A 14,511-nucleotide genomic window follows, 5' to 3' on the forward strand; every position below is an offset into this window, starting at 1 on the left:
GTGTCTCTTTATATGCGTTTTCATAGGCTGCGACACCCCCTCTTGACTACATTTCGTATCAACGCCAGTCTGATGCTGAAACTATCCAAGAGATGGAGCCACAGCCCCCTCGGAGAATCACTGCTCCGCACTAGACAGCTTTCACGTTGAGTGCAACTGCTTTAATTCTTTTTTTTTTTTTTGCTCGGGGCTTTGGGTCTTGCCTCACGTCTCCCTTGGTTATAGCCGGGATGCATGTCTCTCGGTACCGGGTGGATCGTGATGTGGCGACGCCATTCTTACGTTATTTCATGCAGCGACCAATCCGCAGTGTTCTCAAAGATCCCGGTGGAGGGAAAGTGATCGTATAATTTACGACATAAATTTTAAGGGGACACCCTTACCTATATAATGCCCGTTCTGCGAGAACACGACAAAAACATCGCTATTGGCGCATGTGCAACAGACCTAAGGGAGAGAACATGGACGGGCGATGCTTCCAACAGTTTATTAGAAATACTCTGTGTGTTACATTTTACCAACACCAGACATGCACTGACACAACACCGTACACGTGCCTGTAGATCTGGATTAATAAATGCGTCTATAAACCCATAGAGTGGACCACCGACGTCTTCCTTACACGGTCACTGCTTTCATTTCAACGCCATGAGCTCCAGTCAGTTTCCGGGCCTTCTGATATTTGCCTTTGCCCAAAATTATGACTTCACAAAAACGCGGCTCACACTTGCAGGTCTTCCAATATGGAGGGAAATGTGCCCCATCACTACTGTTTAAAAGTTCTCACCTTCCAGTTTTTTTCGGTGCGTGATCACACGTGTAAGAGATTTCATAAACCACTCCTACTATGCATTCAATAAAGGGCTTGGGATTTTTTTCAGAGGTTTCTGCGTAATTTTTCTACAGGCTATATGACATTTTGTTGAGGGGCTTAAGCCTAAAGTTACGATTTGGACGCATACCCTCGTTCCCAGCCAACAAGAATTTCTTGGCCGCCAATGGGAACTTAGACGGCACGTTTCTTCAGTGACTGGTAGCGCAGAATCACGTACCCACCGAAGTACGCGGTAGAAATCGAAATGTGATTTTGGGTGGTTCAATGTTAGTTTCTGCAGCCAATGGGAATTTATCTGCTGCGTTGCTGGCACGGTGCTTTTTCGCACAATGATAGACGTAATACTTTCGCATTAAAACAAGACACTTTCGACGTCAGCTGTGGCCACGCGGCGGATGCCGTGCTGCTACTTAAGTCCCATGTTGACGTCCTCCTCTCCGGTGACGAACAGCCGGATGAACTGCAGATTGTGGTCTTGGTTAACGACGGCCTTGACCACGGGGTGCTCCAGCATGAGACGCACCCAGCGCGAGAACAGCGGCATCGTGTCGGAGGACGGCATCTTCAGCTCCGGGTACACGACACTGAGTGCCAGTGCCCCCGAAATCGTGGGCCACAGCGCGTAGTCCACGACTCCCGGTTGCACGCCTGGGCAAGGATGCGCAAAATAATAAAGAAAACCCAAACTCATCGCGAAGTAAACAACCGCCGTCAATAAGTCACATAAACTCCTGGATAAAAACAGGTTCCAGGAATAAATCCTCTTTCCAAAGGTCTGAAAGAACATAGACACATGCTTAACATTACGAGTGACTGGTGTGAACTACAGGGAGCTGTGCAGGTGTATCCCAAAAAATAAGAGAAAAATTATACTTCGCGCCACCAAGAGGCACGTACCTAGGTGGTAGAAAATAGGATATGCTGCTCGGCTTTGTTTAAATGTCGGATGGGCTTAGCATCCGACGAGTGTCTTAATGAATCATGAGTATAAAAACAGCATAAATCTAACTCCAGGTGCGGAATATAAAAAAAAATATAGAAATAAAATCAACAAAGATCAAAGAGAGCGAAATCTGACCACTATTGAAGTACTTTTTCCCGCATTCGAAATGTTAGTCGTAAAGTTTGGAGAGAGGTAAGAAACTTGATAAATAAAACCAAATGTATGCAACTTGATGAAATAATCACAGAAAATGGTAAATTAACTGGTCGTAAGCTATCAAATGCCCTAAATGTATAATTTATTAATGCCGCATCTCCAAATATTGTCTCGCAAACCCCGGCGAATAGCTCTTTGGGTGTCACCACTCCCTCACTCAATTCTATAGCACTCGCGCCCACAACTCCTCAAGAAGTAGCTACATTGATCTTTTCCTTAAAAAATGACGTATCTGCGGGATATGAGGATATAAAAGTGATTCCTTTAAAGTACGCCTGCGCCGTTATATGCGATGTTTTGATACATCTTGTGCAAATATGACGCTGTCAACTGGTATTTTTCTAGAGAATCTGAAGTTGGCTCGAGTCATTCCAGTACATAAAGGAGGCGACATAAATGAACTGTTGGATTACCGACCAATTTCTGTTGTGCCTGTGCTGTCAAAAATTTTTGAAGGTGTTATCCGAAGGTGTTATACTAGGATAGCCGATTTTCTCACAAATACAATGTTGTTATCGATTCACACTGTGGGTTTATAAAAAAATACGTCCACACAGCAAGCCCCGTGAGTTGTTAAAGACAAAATAACAGATAATACTGTAGACAAAAATATACCCCTTCGCCTATTTTTAGATTTTTGCAATGCATTTGATTGCGTACATCATGAGACCTTTCTTAAGAAGCTTTGTAACTATGAAGTTCGGGGTATTGCGTTGAACCTATCGTGAGTTATCTGAGTAATAGGTCCCAATATGTTCGAAAAAATAAATATCCTCCGGTACACAGGTAGTAAAGCATGTTGTCCCACAGGGATCAGTACTAGGGCCGTTATCATTCATCACCTATATCAATGACCTAGCCGACATGCATAACTCCCCGGATCTGGTAATGTACGCTGATGACACTAATATTTTTTTCTCTTCCCGTTCACAATCCCCGCTTAAAAATATGCTCAATGCTTATTTAATCAACCCTCGTGATTGCTTACACGTGAATCAGCTTAGTTTAAATATAAATAAAACGCAATATATATTATTTCCAAGCCCAGCAACACCATAGAAACTAACTGTATACATATTCATTATGATACCATAACAATCAGTCAGGTCTCTTTCCAAATATTTCTCGGCGTGTGGTTTAATGAAAATTTTTCGTGGTCTGTTCATTTATTGCTTGATTGTAGAATTTAACGCGCCGACGCAACGCAGGCGATGAGGTGCGCCGTAGTGGAGGGCTCCGGATTAATTTCGACCACCCGGGGATCTTTACCATGCGCCGAAATCTCGTACACACGGGCGTTTTTGCTTTTCACCTCAATCAGAAAAGCAGCCACCGCGGCCGGGAATCGAACCCGCGACCTCGTGCTCAGCAGCGCAACGCCTTAGCCACTTAGCTACCGCGGCGGGTGTCTGTGCATATATAAAAACTTTCTTCTGAACTAAGTAAAATTGCTGGCCTGTTTTTCAGGATTTCGAATCTACTGCCTAAGTTTTTAAAAGTGTATTTATAATACCCAGTTTCTTTTTTTTTTCAAAACGTTCTTATTGTACCATTGTTTAGGGTGCGACCACGCCTTCAAATTACCAAAAAATTACTTATCCTGCAAAAAAAAAAACCTTGCGTGCTACTGAGGGATCAAAAGCCGGCTAAGTGTATTATCTGCGGCTCCTTCAATACATTCACCGGTATCGCTTGTGCTCTGTTCCTGATAGCAATATAAGTTACAGTCTTCGCGTGGTAAACTAAGAGTTCCGCGAACGTGGACGAATTATAGTAAACAAAAACTGAGTTTTCAAGTACCCAACGCCCTAAACAAATTCCCCTTTGCTGATGAGTTCTTTTTATCTGGAAACATGTTCAAGAAAAACACCAAACAACACCTGATTGAAGGTAAAATTCTAACGTAAAAGTGTAATTTACGGTCTTCGAGATAGATGCGTATGTGTATGTATGTGCGTACATGGATGTAAGTGTATATAAATATTTCTACCTCCTTCACGAAACTACTTGAGTCGAACGCTTTACTTCATTTCACCCGTATGTACGAAATTCTACTTGTACATGTATAAATTTGTACTTTACCTATTATTTTGCGTATATTGTGTATTCTTATAAGTGTTACTGCTTGTATATTAGTGTTGTGTTATTGATTGCTGCCCCTTCTATGTACTAAGTAGCTTCTGCGTTTATATCTGTACTGCCTACTGTCTTAGAATACCGAGGCCTCGTCAAGCTTAACCGCCTTTTGCCTCGGTCCCATCCTTTTCTATGAAAAGAAAATAAACTCCGCTTCATTAAACGTGCACTTCACTGGCGGAGCTCACAGCCATCCGCGATGGCCTACAGGCACTAACGCCAGCCCTACAGCGCGCCCCCGTGGGTTCCATCCTACATCTTTATACGGACTCCACCGCGGCGATACGGGATTTACGCCAAGTATCGAACAATTGTACCATTTCAAGGGACATCCACACACTACTAGACGCGTACCCCTGCCCTCTCAGGCTGGTGTGGGTTAGGCGGAATACGCTCCCCGCTCACATTGCAGCGGATACGGCTTGTCACCCGACGTATATTCATCGGCCGCTGCCAATGTTAACAACCGGTCCGATAGAAAACTTTCTCCAACGGAAGGACGATCTGCATCGCGCCACACGTGCCCTCATCCGCCCGTGTGGAACGGACCTTCCCAGTAGACTTGCTCGCTGGGAAGAGGTTTTGCTGCGCAGACTTCGCGTTGGAGTGGCGCTTTCACCTGCTGTGACCCGGGCGTGGCCACCACGCTACCATGCCCCGTTCGACGACACCTGCCCCTTCTGCACAGCTCCGGCCGCACAAGCTGACGTGGACCATCTCATATGGGCGTGTCCTTCACTGGACTCAGCTAGAAAGCGACACCTGAGAGGCACAGGCCTCCATCCTGGAAGACCCCCCGAACTTCAGCGGTAGCTCTGGGGACCCCCCCACCACCGCTCCCTTCTTGACTTCCTTCGAGAGACGGGTGCCCATGTATATTTGTAAATGAGTTATTTTTATGCCAACGGGCATTCTATCGCAAAAAAAAAAAACATTAAAGCATGGGTCCTCCAATGTGGTCCGGTCCTCATAATAAAGCTGTATATTAATCTGCGGTCTGGTCCAGAGAATAGGCAGTGCTTAGCTAAAATTGAGCGAGTATCCGAACGAAAGGAACATTATAAAAACTAACAGCCGGTCTTGGCATGTTGTCAGCACACTTGGATGAGAAGGGTGAGAAGCAGGACCATAGGTCCGCTTTTATTGTGAGGTGCACATTCGCTCCTTCTGAAGGCATGGGGTTAATTGTAACACGAGGAGGAGGAATAAACGTCCCTATGGAGCAGCTAGTCTTGGGAAAGAGTCCTTATTCCGGACCCCTTGAGACCGTCCGGCTTCTTGGGCTCTCTTCACCAGCCAGAGCTGGTCGTCATGGTCCGAGCTGGACAGTGCCCTCTCCCAGTGCTCAGGGAAGGGGGAGGGTAGGGGGGTAAGTTGGAAAGAATCGTAACGCGAGGACCGAAGTTGAGAGCGGGATCGTGAGCTTTTTCTCCTGAAGGCAAAGAAGAGATTTTGCCCTGGGCAGTAGAAAGTGACGGTCTTTAACAAGCGCTCTGTCCGTAAAAGTATGCCTGGAGAAACAAAATGACCTTCTATAGTCGGCAACCCGGTGTAAAAGAGGAATAATACAAATGGGAAGGCAGCATAACGCAGCAGAATTTTTAGTCAAGGCGTACTTTTAAAACTCCCCTTAAAATGAAATAGCTTTAAACAATAAAGGCCACAGCGCGGTACCTGAAAAATACGCGGTCTTCCTCTTGGCCAACTCCTTCTCGAAACCTTGCATCTTCTGGACGGCCTTGGCCCAGTGTTCTTCCTTTGGGCCAAGATTCTTCAGGATGCTGACGATCATAGGTGCACACTGCGCAACGGGACACACCCCTCTCGACACGAAGCTACCACACTCCGAAAAGTACACACCAACACGCACCCTTCCAACACCCCTCTGCAACATACAATACGCAGTTACATGCCAACACTGCCCTCAGTCAGGACCTCCCCCTTGCTTAGTAACTGCATGCCTACAGACAGCAACTTCCCACACCCATTTTTTTAGCAGCTGCTGACGAGCTCTGCCCCAGCCATCCAGCGTAATTTGTCCCTCTGTATTTCCTTCTCCCCAATGCCCCGACTGCACAGCCCCAGAAACAGTCTGCCATATCATTTGCCAGTGTGATTACATCTTATTCCCTCTTTTGAGGAGCACGGGGGGCGGCGTTAGGCAGCTCGGAACCTCAAGTCCAGCGATGACTTACTGAGCGACCAGGTCACCGGCACCCTCCAACCGATGGTCACCACTCGTCATTAATCCAACTGATGCCCCAATAAAGTTTACTCTCTTTCTCTCCCTCTCTCCCCCTCTCTCTCTGCCCCCACCCCTCTCTTTCTCTCCAGCGTATGCCAATGCAAAAAGCCCATGTCGCCAGTAAGCAGCAAAATATCCTGAACTAAAAAAACCTGTCAGCAGGGGAGAGTTCAAATGTCGCTTTTGAGTTTTATTTCAGCTTATTCAGTCAGCCAATAAATCAATCAATAAATTAATCAATCAATCAATCTTAACCTCTCATAGGCCCACAAACCACCCGAATCAAGTTCCTGCGTGTTTGGGTTGTCCGTATACAGATGCCTAAAAAAGTAATCTGAGAAATTCCCCCCAAAATAACCACAACGGCGGAGGAATTCAATTGGTGGAGCGCTACTGTTCACATGGCAAACTTGACCGACCGGGCAGGGCCTGCTCTGGAGTGAGCCGACCCCAAGCCTTGAGGTTCAAGCCCAATAGCGAATGACAAGCGAATTGCGCAAGTTTTCCTACATGCGTTTTGGTCGTGTTATTACATGTCCTCCGTTGTTTCCGTAACACCGGACCAACTGAATAGCCTGAATTTATGCTTCTAAGTTCTAACACACTTTTCATTTTATGAAGCAGGGGCGAATCTGGCCAAATATGCTGTTACAGAATAGATGTATCTGTTCGAGAGTGGGTGCAGGCCTCACCGATGAAGCCGAGTCCAGGAAGCTCCTGTCAAGGGCCTTCAGGTACGGGTCGCTGGGCATGAGGGCGGGTTTTGGATACACTTCCTCGAGGTACTCGATAATGGGCATGGAACCGCTGATGACCTTGTCATCCTGGTACATCACGGGCACCGTGCCGGCGGGGAGGACGTCATGGTACCACTCGGGCCGCTTGCCTAGGTCCACGTTGACCACTTCATGGCTGCAAGGCAAGTACTTACTGTCGTGTGCGGACTCAGGATGGGCGCTTCAAATGTGCTTGGCAAAGGCGGGGGAAGTGCCCACCGATAGAGTCGGTGACATAGAACAACGCTCCATAATTTCCTCACCCGCTAACTTCAAATGAAAAAAAAAAAAAAAAATCAGTGCCTTTCCATTCGGTGAAGAAGCATGACCGGCGAACCTGTGACAATCCAAGAAGTGCACGGAGTAAAACCCATATCAACGTAACGTGCAGCTAGTGTTTGGCATTGCCCCGTTGACACCGCTCCGCCCGCACCGCCGGCCTCCCCTTCCCGCCGTTGTCGCCTGAACTGTGCTTCGCGCAGAAGCTCGCCGCGCGCGCGCCCTGCTGCGAGGGGGGCTCTTTCTCGCCTCCTCCAGTGGGTCGGTCCCCCTTACCAGTGTCGGTTCAGGCCAGACCGTAGCTACGTCATATATAAACCCAGCTAATCTCTCTGCCCTTTTCACTCCTCTCTAACGTGGTGTTTTCTCACGCATGCGCATGGGGTTGCGGCGGAGCAATTTTCTGCGTACACGTGAGCGCCGGACTTCCCTTTCGCCTAGCCATAAAAATCTTCGCTTTAAAGCAGGATTCTCAGCCCTGTTCTATATCACATGAAATTAAAACTAATTTAATGAATATTTTAGCTTCCAAATGAGTCCCAGTTTTGTACCAACTGTTGTGTACCACACTGATGTGTACCGCACTGTTCTGTACCACGTAGTAGTTCTAGTTTTCAGTCTATAAATCCCACAAAATCGAGGCTACAGAGTTTAAAGGCCCGCGCTGCTCTGCAATAGAGGGAAGACACATTGAGACCAAACCAGAGTTGGGGAATCAAGCAATGATTGATAAGTCGCTGCTAGCGCCAGGTAGTGACATTTCAATACACTTGTTGTCAGTATTACTTATACACCAACTCCTTATCGCTTGCCTTTTACAGGTGGAGCTATGTTACTTTACAAACGCACCTCTTTGTACATTCGATATTTTTTTTGATGGACTGCCTGTTTGATATTGACGTTGAATCTGCAGGAGGCAGGCGTTACTGGTTCGTATAACTACCTATCTCTACCGTTTCCGTGCGGAATTTGTTTTAGCGTCACTGTTCGCCTTAGGCAAACGCAATAACGCTTAAACAAACTCAGTGCACATTCGTATTTTAACATTGGTGCTGTGAAGACGTGGACACATGTAGCATAAACTCAGTTGCGGGGTATTCGGCAGGCCAACAAGCACACTCACTCGATTGACTTGGCCTTCAGTACCAGCAGTGCGCGCTGTGCGTACGGGCAGAACCGCATGCTGTACAATCGCAGCTTTCCGGGTGTCAGTGGGGGATGCGGCGATCCTGTGCACAGGAATAGGAAGAACGTCATGCGCACGGCGAAACCACAGGAAAACGCGCCGTAATGATAATAATCGAACAGAAGTTTCAACCAAGCGAGAGTTTATTAACGTGCCCAGGGTCAGTCGATAGCCCTTGGTACTGACATACGAAAAAAGAAACACGGGAAGATATACAAAAATATTATACACTACCAACATAGAAACATCAACCAATGTACCAAGATGTACCTGAAAAACAATGTCGTCGAAGAGACCAATGAAAACCTTTAATGACTTCTTAATTAAACGGGCTCATGCATAGAGACCCTTCCCGTACCACCAAGGTATAACGGGTAATATATACTGACAACAGAAGAACGGGTTAAGTGAGCACAACCCTGTTTAACATGGACCATAGAAGAAAAGTTAGAACGAAAAGTTCTTAATATGAACTGCGCACTACTCAAAGAACAAGACAACAGGCCAACTGCTACTGTAGAGAAGTAAATTTCGTGTGGCGAACAATTGCGGTTAAATGGAGACAATAAGAGAAGAAAAATAAGATTACACTCCGCAATATCCGAGCTAAATAGAAGAAGTGAGCTGCTGAAAACCCTTACACCTGCGGAAAAGTCCTACGTATTGGGTGTGGTGTATTGTGTTGACGCGCCATCAATAATCTCGTCAGCGTGTAAAGCGTCTCAGCAGCGAGCTCTCCCGCGGAGGCTCAGCGTTGTGCGGCGAAGCCCGAATAACGAAAGAACCCTGCATGCCCCGCAAGCGGCCGCGAAATTGCAGCACGGCCGGGGGTCCCTCCTGCGCACGCGCCTACTCAGCGCGGCCGTTCGTGGCCTATGCATCGCCACTGCATCTGACGCGAAGCGTTTTCGCTTGTTCGCGATTTACTCTGTTTTTCGTGCTCAAACACGTTCGATGCCTGCTTTCACCGTTGGAGTGAAATGCGATACAGACACTCGTCTTCGGCCGAGCCAATCAGTGCATTTGGGACTGAGCTCTAGGACGTTACTCTGGCCGTAAGAGCTGTCATGTTTTCGCAAGACAGTTTCCTGTTCCGGCTATTTTCTCTTCTCGCCATGGATTAAATCGTTTAGGTTTGACCCCTGGCTCTTCGTCGTCGGAACGGAGGTCACGGTCTCCTGCAAGCCGGTCAGCTGCAGTCACACTACCTCGACCAGACAGGAGTGAAGAGAAGTGTGGGTGGTAGGTGGAAAAGAGGAGAGGCGGCGTAATGGGGCAGAGGTGGCGGAAACGCAATCACCTATCGACGTCGTGTGCAGCGAAGCAAACGGATTCGCGGCCAATTTTAACAGCGAAGCTATTGTTACTGGCCGTAATTCCCGCGTTGCACAAAAATCGCCGAGAGCATACGCACTTAGGGTTTTGGCCAAGAAGAATTTGTTTGGAAATGTCACCGACGACGCCGCATTCTCTAGAAGCCATTATGGGTAATTGGAGACATGGCTACGAGTGGGCAACTTACCCGCCGCGGTGGCTCAGTGGCTAAGGCGTTGCGCTGCTGAGCACGAGGTCGCGGGTTCGATTCCCGGCCGCGGCGGCCGCTTTTCTGATGGAGGCGAAAAGCAGAAACGCCCGTGTGTACGAGATTTCGGCGCACGTTAAAGATCCCCAGGTGGTCAAAATTAATCCGGAGCCCTCCACTACGGCGCACCTCATCGCCTGCGTTGCGTCGGCGCGTTAAAACCCACAATCAATCAATCAGTGGGCAACTTCTTCCCGAGACGACTTGCAGGTCCCGCCACCGCTGCCTCGAGTCGATGACAAACAGCTGGTGAAAGTTTACAATGCTGAGATCGAATTCACCACTCGCCACCGCGAAGATGACGCCGACGTCTTCGATGCACAGGACGACGAACACTGGCGGCCCATATGCACATAAACAACGGCAGTAAAACTCAACTTTGTGTCCGTCAATGTTCGCCTACACTGCAGCTTCGTCATTCAAGTTTTGCGCGTGAGCGCAAGCTCTCCTGAATTTTTTTCTGAGCACTTTTATTTTTCATACCGTCTCCGGTAAACGTCTCCTCCTCCTCCTCCATCAATCCATGATCGATGTCAGAACGAGAGAGAGAGAGAACAAAACTTTATTAAAAGAAAAGAAAACCGGGCTAGCGAGGGGGCGTGGCGGAGGACCAGAGGTCCGCCGCGACCGCCAGAGCTCGGCAGGTGACCAGCACTTGGCTGGACTCCTCGGAGCTGCCCAGGGCCTGCTCCCAGTGGAACGAGGAGGGGAGTGGGGAATATGGGTCAGCAGGACATTCGCAAAGAGAGTGATACAGAGTATCCCGCTGACCGCACTTGGGGCAGTGGGGTGTGTGGAATTGATGCGGATGCGTATGTATTAGTTGAGTACGATGAGGGAACGTGTGCGTTTGGAGTATCCGCCACATGTGGGCAGCCTCGGGGGATAGGTGTGGATGGGGGGGTGGGAGAGTACGGCGGAGGAGGCGGTAATGAAGGGTAATTTCCCTGAAACTGAGGAGAGACTCGGAGGTCTCGGTCTCGGGAGGCCCGTGTATAGGTGTACGAGAAACAGCGGCCCGGGAAGTAAGAGCTCGAGCGTGTGCATTCGCTGCCTCGTTAGCACCTATGCCGGTGTGGGCCGGGGTCCACACCAGTTGCACGGGGTCGGTCGGGGGGCTTTGGAGAAGAATTTTGAGGGCTACGGGGGATATAAAGCCTTTGGAGAAGTGCCGGATGGCCTGCTGCGAGTCTGATAGGACGGTGATTGGGGTGGGGCTCTGGGAGAGCGCAAGGGCAATGGCCGCTTCCTCCGCCGTAGTTGCACATGAGGTGGAGATGGTGGCAGTGTGTGTCGGGACATTGATGTCAGGTCCGGTAACCGCGAGGGCATAGGCCGGTTTATGTGGGTATTTGGCTGCATCTACGTATAGGGTGTGTTTGTCAGGGGGGTGGAGTTTTGCATGATGACTTGCACGAGCTGCTCGGCGATTGGAATGGAATATGGGGTGCATGTGACGGGGAAGCGGTTTGATGCGGATGAGAGCTCGGATGTTGCGTGGAATAGGTTGGGGGGTAGCGGATGTTGTGAGGGGTGTATGACCTGTGATTTGGAGTATGTAATGGCCCGTGGGTGTGGTGGAGAGTCTGGCGAGTTGGGCTGTCCGGTGGGCCTCAAGGATTTCAGGGATGGTGTTATGGATGCCTAGTGACATAAGGCGATTGGTAGGAGCCCCGGGAGGAAGGAGCAAGGCCGCGCGATATGCTTTGCGGATCATGGCATCCAGGGCGTTTGTTTGAGTGTTTGTGATATGCATGTAGGGGAGGTGGTAGAGTATGCGGCTGATCATAAAGCTGTGTAATAAACGTAGTCGGTCCAGTTCTGTTAAGCCATGATGGCGGTTGGCGACCCGTTTAATGAGGTGGATAGTTTGGGCTGTGTATTTCTTAATGTACTTGAGTGTGGGGAGTGTAGATCTGTTGTGTGTGATAGTAAGCCCCAAGATTCTTAGCTCGTGAGTGTGGGGGATGGGGTTTTCATTCGCTAATAGTCGTATTGACGGTTGGGGGGAAGGGCGGGTTTTGGGAGGTGTCATGATAAGTAGGGCAGATTTGGTGGGCGAGCATGTTAGGCCAAGAGGGGTGATGTGTGTGAGGACGTGGTCAAGCCCAGCTTGTAAGGTGTCTTCTATCTGGTTATCACTGCCACGTGTCACCCATAGGGTGATATCATCTGCGTAAATGGTGCTGCGAAGTGCGGGGATATTGAGGAGTTGGTGAGAGAGTGGAATGAGAGTAATATTAAAAAGTAGGGGTGAGAGAACTGCTCCTTGGGGAGACCCGCGATTAGGCATTTGGAAAGGCATAGATTGTATGGGGCCGAGTTTGATAGTGGCTGTGCGTTGGCAAAGGAAATTGTTGATATAGATATAAAATCGGGTTCCCAGTCCGAGGTTGCTGATGGCTGCGAGGATTGCCTCATGTGATAAGTGGTCAAAAGCCTTTTGCAGGTCAAGTGAGAGTACCGCAGAGTTATCTTTGGCAGGTGGGTGTTTTATTAAGTCGTGGTGGAGTTGTAAAAGGGCATCCTGTGTGGAGAGGGCGGGGCGGAAGCCTAACATATTGAGAGGATATAGGTTGTTAGATTCTAGATAGTGGGAAATACGGTTGTAGATGACGTGCTCTAGCAATTTTCCAATGCAGGAGGTCAAAGATATGGGGCGGAGGTTGTGTATAGAGGATGGTTAACCCGGTTTAGGTATTAGCGTGATGTCCGAGTGTTTCCAGGCTGCTGGAAGGGTGCCTGACGTCCAGTGTTGGTTATAGTAATCGGTAAGCTGCGTGATGAGATCGTCATCGAGATGTCTAAGTATCGTATTTGTTACTTTATCGTGGCCCGGGGCTGTGTGCCGGCGTAGGGTTGATATGGCCGATTTCACTTCCTCTATAGTTATAGTGGAATCGAGGGCTGCATTTGGTGCTCCCATGTAGCAAGTTGAAGTGGGATTTGCGGGTAGCGGTTGGGGGATGTACAAGTCCTTCAGTGTTTTTATGGTTTCTTCCGGGGGTGTTTGGAGCGAATGGATTAATTGGGTTGTGCGGTGTTGTGATTGTTGTTTGGTGTTATTGGGGTCTATGAGGCTACGAAGTATCTGCCATGCCTTTCTGGTTGAGAGCTGTCCTTTGAGGTCGTCGCAGAGGGACTTCCAATTCGATCGCGCGAGAGTTTGGGCATGCTGTTCTATTTGTGTTCGGAGGTGTGCTAGTTTGAGTTTGAGTGCTCTTTTGTGTTTGTGCTTACGCCATCGTTTTTAGATGCTGCAATAAGCTTCCCATAGGTGAGTAATGTGAGGATCAACGTATGGGGTGGGGATTTTGGGGTCGATGAGAGAGGTACTCTGTTCTTTGGCGTGTAGGATAGATGTTATCCATGTTTCGAGCTCACTTTCTGTGTTAGGGGGCGGGATGTCTAGACTGTTGGTTCGGAATTGGTCCCAGTTGGTAAGGGTGTGTTGTTTTCGTGGGGGGCGTGTATGAGTGCTACAGATAATTTGTGTTTGAGTGATGAAGTGGTCACTTCCTAGGGATTGTGGAAGTGGGTTCCATGTGGCGTTGGATATGTTTTTCGTTATGGTTAGGTCGGGAGATGTGTCCTTTTGCACGCTATTGCCTAATCTGGTGGGCTGTTGAGGGTCGTTATGCATTGTGAGTTGGAGTTCCTGTATAACTTCCCATAGTATTCTACCCTTTCGGGTGGTGCGTGTGTATCCCCATGCTATATGTGGCGCGTTGAAGTCGCCCAGAATGAGTAGTGGCTGGGCTTTGGAATGGTGAATGGCTTGTTGGAATAGCGCTTTGAAATTAGTATAGGTGGATTTGGGTGGGCTGTAGACATTCAAGACGTGTAGGTAGGTGCTAGTTGGTTTGGGGGGTAAAAGAGTAATGAATACATGAGGGATGTCAGAGTTGAGCCTGTGTTGTTGGGTGGCTGTATTCCTGTGTACGAGAGTGCTTAGTTGGGGGAATCGAGTATCCTGATGTGCTATGTAATTGAGAAGTTTGGTTTGCGTGTGTGTTTCTTGTAGCGCTATGAGGAGGGGTGTTTCGTCGAGTGTGGTGAGGAATGCCTGGAGGTTAGAGCGTTTGGTTCTGTACCCTCTGCAATTCCATTGCCATATAATTTGCGGCTTAGAATTCTTCGCCATGTTCTATTGGAGCATCTAGTGGGGTATGAGCTGAGGGAGGTGGGACGGGCTGCAGAATGCCTGCCTGCATCCAGTTTAGCATTTCTTGGTGGAGGTCGTGCACAGTGACTTGGATGGCTTTGATTTGTTCCGCGGTCTGATTTTTAGGGCGGTAAAAGCGGACTCTACT

General features: G+C 48.6%; 1 protein-coding gene across 7 annotated transcripts in view; it reads right to left on the reverse strand.

The window, feature by feature from the left end:
* Positions 1-471: 471 nt before the first annotated feature.
* Positions 472-14,511, reverse strand: part of LOC144151349 (glutathione S-transferase omega-1-like) — a 72,720-nt gene continuing 58,680 nt past the window's right edge. For all 7 annotated transcript variants that reach the window (XM_077682365.1, XM_077682366.1, XM_077682370.1 and 4 more), the window contains 4 exons: positions 8,554-8,659; positions 7,068-7,287; positions 5,805-5,931; positions 472-1,483 (listed from right to left, as the gene is read on the reverse strand). In XM_077682365.1, coding sequence (XP_077538491.1) covers positions 1,242-1,483; positions 5,805-5,931; positions 7,068-7,287; positions 8,554-8,659 — 695 coding nt within the window. In that variant the 3' untranslated portion in view covers positions 472-1,241. The remainder of the gene's footprint in view (positions 1,484-5,804; positions 5,932-7,067; positions 7,288-8,553; positions 8,660-14,511) is intronic.

Source organism: Haemaphysalis longicornis, unplaced genomic scaffold (genome assembly GCF_048455015.1).
Source record: "Haemaphysalis longicornis isolate Haplotype H1 unplaced genomic scaffold, Haemaphysalis longicornis Haplotype H1 scaffold_9, whole genome shotgun sequence".
NCBI classification, from domain to species: Eukaryota; Metazoa; Arthropoda; class Arachnida; order Ixodida; family Ixodidae; genus Haemaphysalis; species Haemaphysalis longicornis.